Source organism: Oncorhynchus kisutch, linkage group LG4, assembly GCF_002021735.2.
Source record: "Oncorhynchus kisutch isolate 150728-3 linkage group LG4, Okis_V2, whole genome shotgun sequence".
Lineage (NCBI taxonomy): Eukaryota > Metazoa > Chordata > Actinopteri > Salmoniformes > Salmonidae > Oncorhynchus > Oncorhynchus kisutch.
In genome coordinates this window covers 16,519,018-16,539,787 of record NC_034177.2, presented here as the reverse complement: position 1 = coordinate 16,539,787, position 20,770 = coordinate 16,519,018, and the positions used below count along the sequence as shown (strand labels likewise).

General features: G+C 42.4%; 1 protein-coding gene across 7 annotated transcripts in view; it reads right to left on the bottom strand.

Annotated features, from left to right (window-relative positions):
* The window catches only part of pde4cb (phosphodiesterase 4C, cAMP-specific b), a 152,306-nt gene that overhangs the window by 15,276 nt on the left and 116,260 nt on the right, over positions 1–20,770 (bottom strand). For 4 of the 7 annotated variants that reach the window (XM_031822524.1, XM_031822523.1, XM_031822527.1 and 1 more), the window contains 9 exons: positions 14,836–15,027; positions 14,205–14,246; positions 13,566–13,602; positions 13,216–13,345; positions 12,294–12,406; positions 5,716–5,809; positions 2,478–2,653; positions 2,061–2,159; positions 1,672–1,836 (listed from right to left, as the gene is read on the bottom strand). In XM_031822524.1, coding sequence (XP_031678384.1) covers positions 1,672–1,836; positions 2,061–2,159; positions 2,478–2,653; positions 5,716–5,809; positions 12,294–12,406; positions 13,216–13,345; positions 13,566–13,602; positions 14,205–14,246; positions 14,836–15,027 — 1,048 coding nt within the window. The remainder of the gene's footprint in view (positions 1–1,671; positions 1,837–2,060; positions 2,160–2,477; positions 2,654–5,715; positions 5,810–12,293; positions 12,407–13,215; positions 13,346–13,565; positions 13,603–14,204; positions 14,247–14,835; positions 15,028–20,770) is intronic. The other 3 variants (XM_031822526.1, XM_031822525.1, XM_020480320.2) reach the window with 1 other exon arrangement.

Here is a 20,770-nt window from a genome sequence, read left to right as displayed (position 1 = left end):
AGGCCTGATCATCGACAACGATGAGAAAGCCTATAGGGAGGAGGTCAGAGACCTGATCATGTTGTGCCAGGACAGCAAACTCTCCCTCAATGTGATCAAGACAAAGGAGATGATTGTGGACTACAGGAAAAGGAGGACCGAGCACACCCCCATTCTCATCGATGGGGCGTAGTGGAGCAGTTTGAGAGCTCTACATCACCAACAAACTAACATGGTCCAAGCACAATCTCTGAAGCTAGAGACTCACATCTCCCTCACTAGCTTTAAGCACCAGCTGTCAGAGCAGCTTACAGATCACTGCACCTGTACATAGCCCATCTATCTACTGACCTCATCCCCATACTGGTATTTATTTATTTTGCTCCTTTGCACCCCAGTATCTCTACCTGCACATTCATCTTCTGCCAATCTACCATTCCAGTGTTTAATTGCTATAATGTAATTACTTCGCCACCATGGCCTATTTATTTCCTTAACTTACCTCATTTGCACTCACTGTATATAGACTTTTTGTTTTATTTTGTTCTACTGTATTTTTGACTGTATGTTTTGTTTATTCCATGTGTAACTCTGTGTTGTTGTATGTGTCGAATTGCTACGCTTTATCTTGGCCAGGTCGCAGTTGCAAATGAGAACTTGTTCTCAACTAGCCTACCTGGTTAAATAAACTTGAAATAAAAATAAATAAAAAGCACGTCAAGACAGTTGTGAAGAGGGCACGACAAAACCTATTCCCCCTCAGGAGACTGAAAATATTTGGCATGGGTCCTCAGATCCTCAAAAGGTTTTACAGCTGCACAATAAAGAGCATCCTGACGGGTTGCATCACTGCCTGGTATGGCAAATGCCTCCAACTGCAAGGCACTACAAAGTGTAATTCATACGGCCCAGTACATCACTGGGGTCAAGCTTCCTGCCATCCAGGACCTCTATACCAGGGGGTGTCTGAGGAAGGCCCTAAAAAATTGTCAAAGACTCCAGCCACCCTAGTCATACACTGTTCTCTCTGCTACCGCACGGCAAGCGGTATCAGAGCGCCAAGTCTAGGTCCAAGAGGCTTCTAAACAGCTTCTACCCCCAAGCCATAAGACTCCTGAAGAGCTAATCAAATGGCTACCCAGACTATTTGCATTGCCCCCCCCTCCCCCCACGCTCCTGCTACTCTGTTATTATCTATGCATAGTCACTTTAATAACTCTACCTACATGTACATATTACCTCAATTACCAAGACACCGGTAATTGACACCGGCACATTGACTCTGTACCGGTACCCCCTGTATAAAGCCCCACTATTGTAATTTACTGCTGCTCTTTAATCATTTGTTATTCTTGTCTCTTACTTTTCTTTGTATTTTCTTAAAACTGCATTGTTGATTAAGGGTTTGTAAGTACGCATTTAACTGTAAGGTTTACACATGTTGTATTCGGTGCATGTGACGAATACAATTTTATTTGAAGTATTACTAAGTATTAACACGTAGTGTGGGGACATTCTATTCACCTCATATTTTCTTTCTATACCATGAACAAACCCCTTCTACCTCAATATGCACTGATAAACTTGATCAAATCCAAAGATATGCACAGGGCACGTCTACCAACTAGATTATAATATAGAATATGGCTAGACATCATCCTTTAATCTTCCTCATAATGGAGTTTTCCATACCTCCAGGGCAGGGGTGGAGAGGAGAACGTGGGTGGACTGTACCACGTCGGCAGCGTGGATGTTGTTGTGGTAGGCCACGTCGGCATGGTAGTGGTCCTCCAGGGTCATCATGAAGGTGATGAAGGTGTCGGCTGGGATCTTAAAGTTTTTCAGCAGCTCTCGCTCCTGAGGTTGGGCAGCAACAGAAACCAGGCTCACAAGAGTAGAGCAAATATGTAACAAACGTTTGGTAAAGTATTGAAGTGTATTTGGGGTAGCCCTGACCGGGACTCAAACCCTTTGCCATTACACCAAGATTCAAATGTCTTGGAAGGAATGCTAAAGAATGCTATATTTGGCTGCTGTAATGTACAAACAGAGGAGATGCATTTGGAATTGGAGACTCATACCTGGAAAATGGAGTACATGACCACTGTCAAAGGTCGATTCCCCGAGTATTCAGCGATCTTGAAAATATCTAGACCCCATCTGTTGATCTCCTCAAATTCCTAGAACCACAACACAATAAAGTGAGAAAAAGTCTGATATGGCAATTAAGCAGAATTGTATTTAATAAATAAGAAATATTCAACTTTTTTAACATGCATAACAAAAGATATGAGAATGTCACAAAAAGTATAATACTTTTCCCATTGCGGTCCTCCAGATGACGTGACAAGTTTGGCAATAATACTTCACTGACATTATATTACAACATTAAAGGCCAAGCAATAAGCATTAAAGTAACTTAGCCATTCTTCAGTGTGACAATGTGCACCTGTCTGTGTAAGTCTGTGTGTCTCTGTGTGTGTGTGTGTGCCGCCCACCGTGGCCAATAAGTCCTCCTGGAGGGTGGTGACCCCGAAACGGGGGATCTGGGTGGGGGTGAGGCTGGGGCAGAGGGCAGGCTTCTTCACTGCAACGATCTGGGACATGGGCCTCTTCTTCTTCTTGTCTTTCTCCTTAGGAGGCCCAGACATAATCTCCACATCATGCTGCTTTTCTACAGACGGAGAGAGCGAGAGGGAGAAGAGAGAGAGACAGAAGAGAGAAAGACTGAAAAAAATATATGCCCATTGGACTGTGGCTGTGTTGGTGTTAGGAGGGGAGCCCTGACTATTTGCCAGCTAGTAAGTCAGGTAGATTATTTATTTTATTTCAACTAATATATAGGAGGAGTAGCAACCTGTCATTCATGTTATGAGGCCCACCTATTTAGCAAAAAATAATCATACGTGTCACATGTCAGTTTGCGAACAATGTAAAAAATATAATAATTTTGTTAATAAAGCTGCATACAAACATGGTCCTTTTTTTGCTTCAGCCTAGCTCAGTGCTTTCTGTGTGGTGGTGGTGCAAGCCAGCAGAATATACAGAACGTAGGGTTTGGTAATGTTCTCTAGTTGCGCCGTAATTGGTTCAGTTCTCTGTCACTCATGGGGACACTACTTCACCGCAAAATCTATGAGTGGAGCTCAACAATTCAAGCCCCTTGGATGCTGACATAGATTTACATTAGACATGCCCATCCAAGAAGCCTCAAGGTAATTGGCCACAGAAAAAATGAAGTCAAATCCTGTTATATCTACCGTAGCTTTGAATAGACTGCTCATGTCAACATCATACTTTCAAAATCTTAGCTAGCAGGCTAGACAAGCAGTCATCATCATGAATCAAATCGACAATCTACTGGAAAATCCCTTTCAATCCTTGTCATATGAAGAGAAATTATAAATAAAACGTATCGGTGCTCATCAGCCATCAACATTACACAACACGTTGGAAATCACTAATTCAACAATGAGTTGTTTGGAAGGAATCAGTGGCTAACTGCAAGCATTGCAAAGCAATCACTAGCCTGCTATTCAGTGGAGAGGGTGTGTGGTCTAAGTTTTGGTTTAAGGGTCTCTTTTCCAAGATTAAAAGAATAAACATGCAACACCATGGGCCAGAAAATTTTGAATATACTGGCCATGCTGTCAATCCAGCATGACGTGTTCTGTCGTGTTCAAAACAACTGGAAACTCTGAACTGGGAAACCTCAGACTTCAGTGAGTTTAAAATAACTGGGAACTCAGCAAAATAATTAGCTCTGACTGAGAAAATACGTTTTGAACAATCATCCAAGTCGGGAACCCTGGCCTCTTTCTAGAGCTCCGACCTGAAGATAACTGACGTCATGATTCAACCTTGTTCTTTTCCGACCTCCCAGTTAGCTTGAAAGCACCATAAACCCAGAGAATGCCAGACTTTACTGACAAAATTTGCCCACAAGAAGGACCGCCACGCCAACATCCCGTTCAAGTGAGCACAGCTCAACAAGGTGAGTCCAAAAATGTATTGTATGCTGCTGCATAAATTATGTTATATGCCAGGGAGATAGTATTACTTTCTTAGCTGCTGTATACATAAGTGTTTGTTGTGTAGTAAGCTGTTAGTAGCCCATGTGCCTCACCCTAATAATTTGGTCCCTTTACCCTCATAACGTAGCCTACTGTTCTGACTTAGTGGTGCACATATAGCCTATAACCGTTTTTTGAGAAATGTAATCATCAAATATTTGTAAGAGCTTTCCTTGTCTGCTTATATTCCCCCTTAATTCATCCTACAGTTCTGACTTGGTGTACAGGGAGAATACTGTAAGAACGACCCATGTTCTGAATTTTGTCGCTGTACATTTCAAAAGTGCTGAACAAATAGTTATATTGACCCCGTCCGTCTTTGCTCACTCATTAATGTCTTAATCAATTACAGATGGCCTCTTATCCACTCATCGTTCCCTTAGGCCATAGTTTGTACATCTCAATTATCATTAGAAACCACATTTGTTTAGGCAAGTCAGCCATATCAGCTATGTTTTTAAAAAAGGCAGTAAATGAGGCTGAATTAACTGTTTTGCTGCCAGACAACGCAGGTTTAACGGTGGTAAGGATTCACTCCATGGTGCTGAAAAGAAAGCTCTGCTGTTGGGACATCTTTATGTAGGCCCTAACAGTTTGTGGGCACCGTTTGTCACCGTTATAGAGCAATTCATGTATTGTTATGTTGTGTAGTCGCTTAGCTGCAACAAGTTTTACATGCTAGACACTGAAAACGAAAGAAAATTAACAGTTGATTGTTTATTTTACGAACTATAGCTAATCTAAGATATTTCCACCACAAATCAAGTGAGAAATCAATTAAACTAGTACTAGGAATACTGCTTCAACTGATAACTCTCCAGCAAATGTCATCTCTCAACCAATAATGACTCCTGGCAGTCAGACAGTGGCAAATATGAGAAGACAGATCATAATCCCAGATCCGAAGCATGCAAATATCATTACGAGGACACACAATCTGCCACCACACCACATCAAGTGAAGCGGTCTCACCAATCTCTCAATATTTCCTTTTCCTTTCACCCAAAGCCATAGTTCTCCTTTCCGATCCCAGCCAACGTCAAAACAAACCAAATCATGTCAAATGGACATCTATATTCAGGCTCCATTTTCTCTCAAGCATTTTGGTGAAGCTCCATTCCCGCCACAATATCAGTGGTATTGAGGTATTGAAGCAAAAGGCAGTCTAATAATATTACCGTCTCCATGGCAACGCCAGACAACATGTCTAGGAATGCCTTGCCGCCTGCTTCCTTTGGAAGCCCTTCTCTTTCCTCTAACATGCTGGCTAATAGGCCAGCAGACATGCATGACAAATGCCAAGTTTTGCAACCACATACTACATGATGTCATGCAGTATGTATGTTGGCCTGTTCACTACTCCAACTAATTATATACAAAACATGCTGTAGTAATTTTGTAAGTATATTTTAATTCATAATGCATTATAAGCACATGTATAATAATACAAAACATAGGCACTGCTCATAAACATCTATGACTACATTTGTAGAGCTGTATAATGCCCTATAAAGCGAATAAATATTGTATTTATGTACCAACTTTTGAGCAGGATGAATGCTTTACATCAATTCTTATTTGATAGTAGGGTCTAAATGAATACCTTGCCTAGCCATTGCAATGCCAGTTCAGGAACCCTACTTAGAGTGCTGTTGTCACTCACCTAGGAAAGTGTTGGCGATAAACTCTGAGACTTGGTTTCCTGACCGGCTGGTTTCTGACAACTGGGTGAGCTCTCTGTTCAACATCCTTTTGAACTGGGAAACAAGATCAGACACAACGACAAGCATCAGTGACACGAGTTCATACATGGAAATACAGTGTGGAAAGTAGAACATACAGTTGAAGTCGGAAGTTTACATACACCTTTGCCAAATACCCTTTAACTCAGTTTTTCACAATTCCTGACATTTAATCCTAGTAAAAATTCTCTGTCTTAGGTCAGGTAGGATCACCACTTCATTTTAAGAATGTGAAATTTCATAATAATAGCAGAGAATGATTTATTTTATCACATTCTCAGTCGGTCAGAAGTTTACATACACCCAATTAGTATTTGGTAACATTGCCTTTAAATTGTTTAACTTGGGTCAAACATTTCAGGTAGCCTTTCCACAAGCGTCCCACAAATAAGTTGGGTGAATTTTGTGGTGTAACTGAGTCAGGTTGGTAGGCCTCCTTGCTCGCACCCGCTTTTTCAGTTCTGCCCAGAAATGTTCTATAGGATGGAGGTCAGGGATTTGTGATGGCGACTCCGATACCTTGACTTTGTTGTCCTTAAGCCATTTTGCCACAACTTTGGAAGTATGCTTGGGGTCATTGTCCATTTGGAAGACCCATTTGCGACCAAGCTTTAACTTCCTGATTGATGTCTTGAGGTGTTGCTTCCACGTAATTTTCCATCCTCATGATGCCATCTATTTTGTGAAGTGCACCAGTCCCTCCTGCAGCAAAGCACTCCCACAACATGATGCTGCCACCCCCGTGCTTCACGGTTGGGATGGTGTTCTTCGGTTTGCAAGCCTCCCCCTTATTCCTCCAAACATAACGATGGTCATTATGTCCAAACAGTTCTATTTTTGTTTCATCAGACCAGAGGACATTTCTACAAAAAGTATGATCTTTGTGTTTTGCATCTTCACAATGTCCTTTGTTGTTGTTATGGGATTGATTTGCACTTTTCGCACCAAAGTACATTCATCTCTAGGAGACAGAACACGTCTCCTTCCTGAGCGGTATGATGGCTGCGTGGTCCCATGGTGTTTGTACTTGCGTACTATTGTTTGTACAGATGAACATGGTATCCTTCAGGCATTTGGAAATTGCTCCCAAGCATGAACCAGACTTGTGGAGGTCTACAATTTTTTTTCTGAGGTCTTGGCAGATTTCTTTTGATTTTCCCATGATGTCAAGCAAAGAGTTTGAAGGTAGGCCTTGAAATACATCCACAGGTACACCTCAAATTGATCCAAATTATGTCAGAATCTTCTAAAGCCATGACATAATTTTCTAGAATTTTCCAAGCTGTTTAAAGGCCCAGTCAACTTAGTGTATGTAAACTTCTGACCCACTGGATTTGTGATACAGTGAATTATAAATGAAATAATCTGTCTTTAAACAATTGTTGGAAAAATTACTTTGCATCATGCACAAAGTAGATGTCTTAACCGACTTACCAAAACTATAGTTTATTAACAAGAAATTTGTGGAGTGTTTGAAAAATTTGTTTTAATGACTCCAACCTAAGTGTATGTAAACTTCCGACTTCAACTGTACTTCAATAGAAAAAGTGTACCAGCAGTAAAGTTCCTATCATAATATGTGGAAAATTTGAAATGAACAAAACCAAATGAGAGTTCAAAATGGCAATAAACTAGATTTTTGAATTCTGTTTGGTGTGATTTTTCACACCACACTCAAGTGTCAGGAGTAACTAACAAGTAAATAATATGACAGGAGTGATTTCCTTGATCCCCCTCATACTGAATAACATGTCAGGTTATAGAAAAAGTCAAGTGTAACATGGGATATCAATAGAGTAACAGTAGTCAATTATATCAATAAGACCAGAAAATGAATCCAAAAAATATGTATTTAAAACAAAACAATCATTCACTTCTTTCATGACACAACCTCATACCCTAGTCTATTCAGTGCATCACACTGGAGGGCACAAGGACTGGAACAGTGTTTTCAGCTGGGCTCGAACCGTTATGTAATCACTAACTGAACATAGCAGGCCTAAAAGAATCGCCTGAAACTAAATCCCCTACATACTGGTCTTGACCAGGTAAAAAAAGCTGTAGGGTTCTCTTCTGCACTGTTCAACCAATCCAGTATATGTGGAGGAGGAGTTAAGATGGAGCATCGCCTTGTTGACACCCAAAAGCAGAAGTCGAGTCCCAGGCTCTCTTTCCATTTCCCCTGTTGATGGGGACTCAGCAGAGGCTATGTAATCAGACACGTGGGTAGGGGACAAACCACAGTATACACTCTTAAAGGAGGCATATCATGTACACAACACATACATACAGGAAGGAACAGGTAGAGGACTCAGAGATGTGTAATCACACTCACACACATACACCCAATGTAACAGGCATGTGTGTACATACACAGGCATGTGTAGACTGAATAATATGCAGTTTTATCAAATCTCACTGACATAATATGCAAAATCACTGACATCCAAATACATACTGTGTCCTACAGTACACCAAAGCACACTTCTTGTCATCCAGTTAATAAGTTTGCACTGAGATAACAGAAAATGACATCCTGACACACACATTCCCGTGTCCAAAACATAGAAAGCAAAGTGACGTAGGGCATTCCAGTGGACACATGTTGAATGTAAAAAACAAAGACGAGTGACCAGCAGAAACCAACTTTGTTGAATAAAATCCAGTAGCAGATTGTACAGGTCTATTTTTGAGTTATTTCACCTTTATTTACAAGGTAGGCCAGTTGAGAACAAGTTCTCATTTATAACTGCGACCTGGCCAAGATAAGCAAAGCAGTGCGACACAAACAACACAGAGTTACACATGGAATAAACAAACGTACAGTCAATAACACAATAGAAAAAAATCTATATACAGGGTGTGCAAATGAGGTAAGATTAGGGAGGTAAGACAATACATAGGCTGTAGTGGCGAAGTACTTACAATTTAACAATTAAACACTGGAGTGATAGATGTGCAGAAGATGAATGTGCAAGTAGAGATACTGGGGTGAAAAGGAACAAAGACATTATAAATAACAATATGGGGATGAGGTAGTTGGATGGGTTATTTACAGATGGGCTATTTACAGATGGGCTATGTACTAGTACAATGATCTGTGAGCTGCTCTGACAGCTGGTGCTTAAAGTTAGGAGTCTCCAGCTTCAGTGATATTTGCATTTTGATCCAGTCATTGGCAGCAGAGAATTGGAAGGAAAGGCGGCCAAACGAGGAATAGGCTTTGGGGGTGACTAGTGAAATATACCTGCTGGAGCGCATGCTATGGGTGGGTGCTGCTATGGTGACCAGTGAGCTGAGATAAGGCGGGGCTTTACCTAGCAAAGACTTATAGATGACCTGTAGGTTTAGCAACGAATATGAAGCAAGGGCCAGCCAACGAGAGCCTACAGGTCGCAGTGGTGGGTATTGTATGGGGCTTTGGTGACAAAACGGACGGCACTGTGATAGACTACATCCAATTTCCTGAGTAGAGTGTTGGAGGCTATTTTGTAAATGGCATCGCGAAGTCAAGGATCGGTAGGATAGTCAGTTTTACGAGGGTATGTTTGGTAGCATGAGCAAAGGATGCTTTGTTGCAAAATAGGAAGTTGATTCTAGATTTAATTTTGGATTGGAGATGCTTAATGTGAGTCTGGAAGGAGAGTTTACAGTCTAACCAGACACATAGGTATTTGTAAATGTCCACATATTCTAAGCGAGAACCGTCCAGAGTAGTGATGCTGGACGGCGTGCAGCGATCGGTTGAAGAGCATGCATTTAGTTTGACTTGTATTTAAGAACAGTTGGAGGCCACGGAAGGAGAGTTTTATGGCATTGAAGCTCATCTGGAGGTTAGTTAACACAGTGTCCAAAGAAGGGCCAGAAGTATAAATGGTGTTGTCTGTGTAGAGGTGGATCAGAGAATCACCAGCAGCCAGAGCGACATCATTGATGTATACAGAGAAAAGAGTCGGCCCAAAAATTGAACCCTGTGGCACTCCCATAGAGACTGCCAGAGGTCCGGACAACAGGCCCTCCGATTTGACACACTGAACTCTGTCTGAGAAGTAGTTGGTGAACCAGGCGAGGCAGTCATTTGAGAAACCAAGGCTGTTGAGTCTGCTGATGAGAATGTGGTGATTGACAGAGTCGAAAGTCTTAGCCAGGTCGATGAAGACGGCTGCACAGTATTGTCTTTTATCAATGGTGGTTATGATATCGTTTAGGACCTTGAGCGTGGCCGAGGTGCACCCACGACCAGCTCGGAAACCAGATTGCATATCGGAGAAGGTACGGTGGGATTCAAAATGGTCGGTGATCTGTTTGTTAGCTTGGCTTTTGAAGACCTTAGAAAGGCAGGGTAGGATAGATATAGGTCTGTAACAGTTTGGGTCTAGAGTGTCTCCACCTTTGAAGAGGGGGATGACCGCGGCAGCTTTCCAATCTTTGGGGATCTCAGACGATACGAAAAAGAGGTTGACAGTGTTTCCTAGCCTCAGTGCAGTGGGCAGCTGGGAGGAGGCGCTCTTATTCTCCATGGACTTTACAGTCTATCCAATGAGTTTCATCACAAACTGACAGTCCTTACGTCCCAGATCGAAAGAGATCAAACAGCAATCAGCCAAAGACGAGGCTTCGCCGTAGCTCTGAGCTTAGTAAGTGGGACGGGCAGTGGAGGTTAAGGGGACAGAGACAGTACAGCTAGGTGCAGGGCACCAGAGCACATGGCTGACTGCTGCTCAATCCTCACACTCTCAACGTGAGTGTGAGTGAGTGAGTGAGTGAGTGAGTGAGTGAGTGAGTGAGTGAGTGAGTGAGTGAGTGAGTGAGTGAGTGAGTGAGTGAGAGAGAGAGAGAGAGAGAGAGAGAGAGAGAGAGAGACTTGTCCTGAAGCCACTCCTGCGTTGTTTTGGTGTGCTTAGGGTCGTTGTCTTGTAGATTGATTGTGGACTACAGGAAAAGGAGGACCAATCACGCCCCCATTCTCATCAACTGGGCTGTAGTGGAGCAGGTTGAGAGCTTCAAGTTCCTTGGTGTCCACATCACCAACAAACTAACATTGTCCAAGATAGTCGTGAAGAGGGCAAAACAAAACCTATTCCCCCTCAGGAGACTGAAAAGATTTGGCATGGGTCCTCAGATCCTCAAAAGGTTCTACAGCTGCACCATTGAGAGCATTGTGATGGGTTACATCACTGCTCGGCCTCTGGCCGCAGGGCACTAGGGTAATGCGTACGGCCCAGTACATCACTGGGTCCAAGCTTCCTGCCATCCAGGACCTCTATACCAGGGGGTGTCTGAGGAAGGCCCTAAAAAATTGTCAAAGACTCCAGCCACCCTAGTCATACACTGTTCTCTCTGCTACCGCACGGCAAGCGGTATCAGAGCGCCAAGTCTAGGTCCAAGAGGCTTCTAAACAGCTTCTACCCCCAAGCAATAAGACTCCTGAACATCTAATCAAATGGCTACATCAAATGACTATTTTAAACTGCTGCTACTCTGTTATTATCTATGCACAGTCACTTTAATAACTCTACCTACGTGTACATATTACCTCAATTACCTTGACTAACCAGTGCCCCTGCACACTGACTCTGTACCGGTATCCCCTGTATATAGACTCGCTAATGTTATTTTACTGCTGCTCTTTAATTATTTGTTACTTTTATTATTATTTTGGGGGGGTATTTTTCTTAAAACTGAATTTTGGTTAAGGGCTTGTAAGTAAGCATTTCACTGTAAGGTGAAATGTTGTATTCTGCTCATGTGACAAATACAATTTGGTTAGATTTGTTGGAAGGTGAACCTTCGCCCGGTTCTTTGGTCCTGAGCGCTTTGGAGCAGGTTTTCATCAAGGATCTCTCTGTACATTGCTCCGTTCATCTTTCCCTCAATCATGACTAGTCTCCCAGTCCCTACCTCTGAAAAACCTCCCCACAGCATGATGCTGCCACCAGCATTATTCAGTTTAAGAATGATGGAGGCCACTGTGTTCTAGGGAACCTTCAATGCTGCAAAACACTTTTGGTACCCATCCCCAGATCTGTGCCTAGACACAATCCTGTCTCGGCGCTCTACGGACAATTCCTTCGACCTCACGGCTTGGTTTTTGCTCTGACATGCACTGTCAACTGTGGGACCTGACATAGACAGGTGTGTGCCTTTCCAAATCCAATCAATTGAAGAAACATCAAGGATGATCAATGGAAACAGGATGCACCTTTGCTCAATTTTGAGTCTCGTAATGTAAAAAACTTGTGCAAATCTATATATATTTTTAAAATAAAACTTTGTGCAAAAATGTCAAAAAAACTTTTTCCACTTTGTCATTTATATTTAATACATTTTTTGAAAAAGGATGTAACGTAACAAAATGTGGAAAAAGTTATTTTCCGAATGCACTGTAGATGGAGATTAGATTTTTCATTAACCAGACCTATATCTTTGCTATTCTTCAAGCAATCATTCCCAGGTTTTTACAGTAGATGAGGCTCAGTTCAAATGCAACGCAGCTCACCTTGTTGGAAGCCATCTCACTGACTGAGTGACGGGTCTGCAGGGTCTCCAGCTGGTCCAGACACCAGTCCAGCTCCTCCAGCGTCTCCATGGCCAGCTTCTGGTAGGGCTCGTCTGAGGGGGCCAAAGGTCAGACTACTGTTAAAGCCCTGAGAGAGCGTTTGTTCTGATCTCTGCTGCTAAAAAAATACATTAAAACTTCAACTTCAGTGAGCGCGGTTTTTCCTTTTCTTCAAGTAAAAGCCCATCAGAGACCATCCATTGAACCTAGACTTACCAGACTGAGACCCAGATCCAAATCTTCAAACAAGGCCCATTCAGTGATTACTTTCTCTTACCATTTTTTTTCTCATTTTACCTTTATTTAACTAGGCAAGTCAGTTAAGAACAAATTCTTATTTTCAATGACGGCCTAGGAACAGTGAGTTAACTGCCTTGTTCAGGGGCAGAGCGACAGAATTTTATCTTGTCAGCTCGGGGATTCGATCTTGCAACCTTTCGGTTACAAGTCCAACGCTCTCACCACTAGGCTACCTGCCGCCCCCAAAATCACTGGACAGAAGTCTGTGTGAGGTCTTTCACTTCGAGTCACTAACGTCTAATGCAAGCTCTGTTTTTAAATCAAGATTGGTTCCATTTCAAACCAGAGACTATAAAACTCATTGTGTTGAATGTATGCCTTTTTGTTGTCCTCTTCACATTCTCACTGCACTGCCCTTATCAATGTAAAGCCGACAGATTACAATAACAGCAATTGTGGCAGTAGCATCAAACAAATCTTATGTAGGTCTGTATTTTCAGTTCTTGAGAACTTGTTATTTTTACAGGGTGAAGCAGACACTAGGGAACAAGAATCGGCACAACAGGCAAATTCTTGTTGTGAAGTCATGTAAGAGGTAAGATCAGATGAGTATAATATTGACCTGTTATGCTTGACTTGGTGTGGGTAGGTATGGAGGGAGGGTTGCTGCCTGATGGCCGCCTGTTGGGCCGATCTTGCAGATGAGTTATGTAGGCAAAATTGCTTCTGACTGTTCGGAGACTGGCAAGCACCTAAAGAGAAAGGTTGGAGGGTAGTGTTATGTTGCATTATAACCTTCAAATTGATTTCCAACGCTCAACATCAGGAATTCATAACACACACACACGAGAGAGAGAGAGAGAGAGAGAGAGAGAGAGAGAGAGAGAGAGAGAGAGAGAGAGAGAGAGAGAGAGAGAGAGAGAGAGAGAGAGAGAGAGAGAGAGAGAAAGAAAGCATGAACATAGCACTAACCTGTGCAAATGGTGTCACAATCATGTCTTCTCCATGTCTGAAATGACAGAAGAAGAAAAAAACACTTGGTTAGATACGAAACCTTCAACCAACAGGTGAAGAACAGAATATCAGCATCTTAAAAGGTTAATATTAATATACAATACATATAATGGGGCTCTATGGTACTCAATGGGCATCTTAACTGCAACCTGAACACCCTCATGTCCTGCATCAGTTAACACATTGGACACAGAGAGAAAACAAGTGACATGCACACAACTGACTGTGGGAGAACCCTGGGAAAACAGACATTACCCTTTGGAACTGTGCTGTGGGGGAATCATCATGCACATAATGTGTTGTCTTGGGGTCAAGCCTTTCTGTGGTTAAGATAATAGGCCTCAGGCTATTCATGCAGCACACATACAGTAGCAGGCTCAACTCAGATGCAAGGACTGTGGGGCTTTTCTTTTTGGGATGTTTTGGGAGGGAAGGGGCTGAGGAGCGTGTATGTATGGGTGGGGTGGTGTTCAGCAGGAGGGTGTGGGGGGGTTAAGGGGTTGGTGAGTGGAGGAAGTGTCTGAAACCTGCAAGCGAAGTGGAACAGTCCTTAAAGGAGAAGTAAAAAAGTAAACATTTGTCACGCGCGTCTCTCACCGCGGCAGCCAACCGACTTCCCAGTGCTTCAAGCCCTCTTCCCTTTAAAGACATAGAGAGTCCAGTGACTAAACTAAACATGGCTAAAATAACCTCCAGAAACAAACATCAACAAATCAAGACTGTTAGACTTAATTCAATTGACTTTAAGGTTGAGTCTTTAGGGAAATCTGTGGAATCATAGTTGAAGGGTTAGTTATGTCATTATAAATATGGAGAGAGTAAGTGAAGTATTGGTAAGTGAAATATCAGGGGTGGGGGAGAGCAACAAAGAGGCAAAGAGAGAGACAGGACAGAAACAGCAACATAGTGAGTGAGAAAGAGAGAGAGAGAGAGAGAGGGAGAGAATGAGAGAGAGGGAGAGAATGAGAGAGAGGGAGAGAATGAGAGAGAGGGAGAGAATGAGAGAGAGGGAGAGAATGAGAGAGAGAGAGAGAATGAGAGAGAGGGAGAGAATGAGAGAGAGAGAATGAGAGAGAGAGAATGAGAGAGAGAATGAGAGAGAGAGAGAATGAGAGAGAGAGAGAGAGAGAGAGAGAGATGGGGAAAAGAGAGAGAGGGGAAGAAGAAAATGACCTGGAGAAGGTGTTAGGAGGAGGATCACACATCACATTGGTCCAATGCTACTTACAGCTCACTGGCCGTGGAAGAGTTGCGGGACATGGCTTTGGGCGAGAGGTCGAAATCTGAGTCGGAGCGATATAGGAAGGACTCGCGGCGCTGGCTGTGAGGGTAGTTGGCCTGTAGGACCAGGCCAGAGATGGGGCTAACCTGGGGGTCCAAGGGACTGCGCCCCACCGACAGCCCATTCTCCACATCAAAGCTAAGGGGGAGAGAAGGGAGAGGAAGAAGGGTTGGATTCATGTTATGGGTGTCTTTCAGTTTGTTCAGCAGTGACATCCTGGCATTGTCATCACAGAAAATAATGACAAGAGCCATCAGCATCAAGGGAAGAGAAGGTAGAGAGAAGGCAAGATTCATGTTAATAGGTGTCTGGAGCAGCGGAGCAGGAAGACGACATTGTCGACATTGTCCATTCATTTATTGTGTACAGTATGATGTCAGAGTCATGGAAGTCTGACAAGATTTGTGAATCAGAAATCATCAGTTTTCATCATAAAAAAAACATTGACCAATCACTGCCAGCATCATTGCTAATACACAGTATATAGAGTATAAAAAAGTTGCTGACTTAGTGATCTGCCACCCCCAACACCCATTACTTTAACTCAAATCACACTAGCGTCAGCACTGACTTCACAACATACAGTACCAGTCAAATGTTTGGACACACCTACTCATTCAAGGGTTTTTCTTGATTTTTACCATTTTCTACATTGGAGAATAATAGTGAAGACATTACAACTATAAAATAACACATATGGAATCATGTAGTAACCAAAAAAGTGTTACACAAATCAAAAATATTTGAGATTTGAGATTTTTCAAAGTAGCCACCCTTTGCCTAGATGATAGCTTTTGCACAAAAAACACATTTTTTGTTACTGCATGATTCCATATATGTTATTTCATAGTTTTGATGTCTTCACTATTATTCTACAATTTAGAAAATAGTAAAACTAAATAAAAACCCTTGAATGAGTAGGTGTGTCCAAACTTTTGACAGGTACTGTACGTCATCAGTGCGTTCTTCCTCTCCCTCTGTCAGGCATGCTTATGGCACCTATCCACCCCTGCAGCCAGACCCTGACCTAAAAATATCAGGGTGATCAATCCATAGCCATCCAATCTCATAATAATGCTGACTTGGGGAACCTGTTTCCAGAGGCACGTCAGGCCCAGGAGGCTGCCAAGAACGCTGCAAGGATTCCCTTGAGTGTCTTGGTGTGATGTGTAGTTTCTTTTGCGTAACACAGAAAACGCAGAGTGTGAACAGCTAGAAAATACATTGAGGTCTGTTTGATGGATGAGTGCAATTCCACTTTCCTTTTCATATTTTAAGAATGTATTAAGACTAAGTTAGGAGATCAGAGGTGGAGAAAGGCAAGTGCGAGAAACAATGGGAAAGCTGAACATGGGGATTGAACCCCAGTCCCTGGTGGGAAGTCGGATACACGACAGTATGTGTCAAGAACAGGGAGTGTTAATAATAATAAATACCATTTAGCAGACGATTTTATCCAAAGCGACTTATAGTCATCTATGCATACATTTTACGTATCGGACTTTGCACCAGCAAAGTATAGTTGATACAGCAGTGACTTTACACATACAGCAGAAGTTCTAATAGTACATTACCCTCCTCCTTTAGGCTTACTAGTAATGTGACTGTATGTCTGATCTGTGTGTCTAACTCCAGAAGAGAGTTGTTCCAGGGCGATGCCACAGTAAATGAGCGACAGCTGCAAGGTCGGGCTGAGGTGGAGTTGGAGAGAGTGGTTCTAAGAATAGCCCTCTATCATTGATGGGGGACATGTGAGAGGGCTATACATAGCCCAAAATATACTGCATGCCCCCTGGCTGGAGTCTCATATAATTACATTAGGCTGAGGCCCTCACCCCATACGGTACATACCCTTTCACTTGACTTCAAGTTCAACTCAAATCAATGTTTATTGGTGGTGTACACAGTTTAGCAGCTGTTCAAACTAGAATGGTCCAAACACACCAAGACAGTCGTGAAGAGGGCACGACAAAGCCTATTCCCCCTCAGGAAACTACAAAGATTTGGCATGGGTCCTGAGATCCTCAAAAGGTTCTACAGCTGCATCATCGAGAGCACCCTGACAGGTTGCATCACTGCCTGGTATGGCAATTGCTCAGCCTCCGACCGCAAGGCACTTCAGAGGGTAGTGCGTATGGCCCAGTACATCACTGGGGCAAAGCTGGCTGCCATCCAGGACCTCTACACCAGGCGGTGTCAGAGGAAGGCCCTGAAAATTGTCAAAGACCCCAGCCACCCCAGTCATAGACCGTTCTCTCTACTACCGCATGGCAAGCTGTACCGGAGTGCAAAGTCTAGGACAAAAAGGCTTCTCAACAGTTTTTACCCCCAAGCCATAAGACTCCTGAACAGGTAACCAAATGGTTACCCGGACTATTTGCATTGTGCCCCCCCCCCCCACCCCTCTTTTACGCAACTGCTACTCTCTGTTTATCTTATATGCATAGTCACTTTAACCATACATTCATGTGCATACTACCTCAATTGGGCTGACCAACCAGTGCTCCCGCACATTGGCTAACTGGGCTATCTGCATTTCACTGTTGTATTTGGCGAACGTGACAAATAAACTTTGATTTGATATAGCGGATGCGGCAAAATGTTAATAGCAATAAACTGTCAAACAATTCAAATGTAAGAAAATAAATATAAAAAAATTGCACATATTCTCATGCTATTGACCAACACATGATTCTGTGCAAAGCACTGTGTAGTTTGTCAGAGTTACTTTCAGTTATTATTGCATGTCTCCGGGGCACCTGCAACAAGCATCTCTGGATGTGCATTTCACTCACAGACTCCTCTCACAAAAGCAGTCAGATATGGGACTGTGTGTATGGGGGGGGTTGTATGCATTCTTTGTACTAAATACAGGACAATGATGCTCAGTATTTTGCGTAAATGAACATTTAAAAACCAGCCTGCATCATACTGGGAAAGTGATTGACATCAGTGATCAGAAGCAATGACATAATTAATTATTTAACCAATGTTTGATTATTTTTTTCCCATTTTGGCTTGTGACTCCTGCATAGCCTACTGTACTGGAATTAGCTGTGCAGTGTGTATTTTTATCTGGATTTGGCAGTCCAGCAATAGCAGTAACTGATAAATGAATGTTAAGTAATCAATTCTCAATGAAGCCCCCTGATTCATGTGAGGACCGAAAAGGGAGAGAAAGAAAGATGGGTTGTTCCACAAAATGAGTGCCTTTCGTGTCCCTTTGATATTGTAAGTAGAAATTGTGCACCAATATTGAATTTTAAAACCCTGTTATATTTATTTAAGTGCCATTTAATATGGAGAATTCTATAAATCAGATTTTGTTCATGTGAATAAAGACTTGCTAAAGTGCCAAAATTGTGCATTTTGACATGTCCCTCCGTGCACCCTCTGGGACTTCTAGGAAGATTTTAACTCGCTTAACACCAAAATGTCTCCAGGTTTTTACCATCATTGTAAAGCCCTTGCTATTTTGATGCTTTCAAAAAGATGATGATTTATTATTATTATTTATTTCATGTGATTAATGATTCATTTCAAGCTCAACCCTGTTATGTGAACTCCTGTTTTAATACGGTGAAACTATTCCTTTTAAAATATATATTTTTAAATAAATATTGAACATTTAATATTCAAATCATAGTGTAAAAGCTGGTTCTACTCTTTTTGGGCATTTTCTGGTGTTTTGTTGGGAAAACTGAGCGGGTTGAGCAGAACACGCTGTTGTGGAAAATTCAATCCAAAGATTAAGGCATAGACTATTTAATTGTATAATAGAAATATCGTTAATTAAGCAGCTGCAGGGGAGATCTACCTCTGATTTCACAGGGAACAACTCCAAGAGTAAATGGTTACATGTCCTTTATATAGTGGGAGCTGATAATACAATCATACTGTTACACAACAGATATTTTATACAAGCAACAGTTCCGGAACACAATGGCCTTGTATTAGAGCGCAGACATACCAGGAGTCTATGAAAGGCATAACATAACATAGCTCTATCCAGTAAATAGGTGGGTGCTGCCGGTGCAAAGGACATCACGTTGCTTGCTTAGCGAGTACCACTTCCTCCTGATTCAGCTCACACCGAGGCTCGAACCCAGGACCTCTGCCTTGCTTGGACATGTAACCGCCCTACTGAAGTGTCTTACCATTCAGCGCCATTAAGCTGCGTATGTGGCCACACTTCAGGCTGAGGAGTGTTTCACAAATCCCCATGTGCTACATTGGCCTATGAGTAGACCGCAAGATGGAGAGAAGAGAGACCCCCCCCCCCCCACCACACTGCCGAGATGGTTTCTTACCATTAATACTGTAAATATTCATGCAGGGCAGGCTGCTGTTTGACAACATCAAACAGCATTTAGTTGTACTCTTTTGGCGAGAAAAATAAAATATTAAAAAGTTAAAAAGCTCAATTGTGATAAAATACTCACGGTGCCCTATAGATGTACTGTAAAGGACTGCACAGACACAACATGCAGTATGGGGAACCAGACTACTCTAATGTCATGCCACTGCAGTCTCATCACCTGGGTATGTCTGTGGGAAATACTGTTTTTTAACTGATAAACATGCCTCTCACTCATCATTGAAAAAAAACGCAGAAATAACCCAGAAAACAGCTCACAAGTGAAACAAAAGTCACCTATTAAAACTGAAACGCACGTCATTCAAATGACATGTTAATGTTTGAGTAAATTACCAGAGCCTGAAGCTTGGCGAGGTCAGACTGTACTAATGGACTGTGGCTAAACTCCTTTCTAGTTGCAGACAGCTTCTCGTCTCTGGAATCTCGCAACAACGTTCCCACTTCCATAAACAATACAGTGTGGTGGACAAAGTTGCATATTTTTCCAAGAAAACAGGCTGAAAATAAACAGGGGCTAAGCTCAAGAAATGACACCAGGAAATACCTGGGTTTATCAGACTGAGTGGGAAGACAAGTGTTCATATCAGTGGTATTCATATGGTTAGTTACTTCTACTGGAAACGGAATGGGCTTCCGAGTGTCCGGTAGCACAATCTATTGGGGACAGAAATAACAGATCACTGTGCCAGTCAGTGTTATGCTCCCCAGCACACCAGTGTCTCTATACAGAGAGCACAGAGCAATGTGACCACTGTTTAAAATACAGTTGAAGTCGGAGGTTTACATACACCTTAGCCAAATACATTTCAACTCAATTTTTCACAATTCCTGACATTTGATCCTAGTAAAAATGATCGGTCTTAGGTCAGTTACGATCACCACTTCATTTTAAGAATGTGAAATGTCAGAATAATAGCAGAGATTATTATTTATTTCAGCTTTTATTTCTTTCATCACATTCCCAGTGGCTCAGAAGTTTACATACACTCAATTCAAATTTGGTAGCATTGCCTTTACATTTTTTAACTTGGGTCAAACGTTTCGGGTAGTCTTGCACAAGCGTCCCACAATAAGTTGGGTGAATTTTGGCCCATTCCTCCTGACAGGGCTGGTGTAACGGAGTCAGGTTTGTAGGCCTCCATTGCTCGCACACGCTTTTTCAGTTCTGCCCACAGAGGATTGAGGTCAGGGCTTTGTGATGGCCACTCCAAAACCTTGACTTTGTTGTCCTTAAGTCATTTTGCCACAACTTTGGATGTATGCTCGGGGTCATTGTCCATTCGGAAGACCCATTTGCGACCAAGCTTCAACTTCCTGACTGACGTCTTGAGATGTTGCTTCAATATATCCACATAATTTTCCATCCTCATGATGCCATCTATTTTGGGAAGTGCACCAGTCCCTCCTGCAGCAAAGCACCCCCACAACATGATTCTGCCACCCCCATGCTTCATGGTTGGGATGGTGTTCTTCGGCTTGCAAACCTCCCCCTTTTTCCTCCAA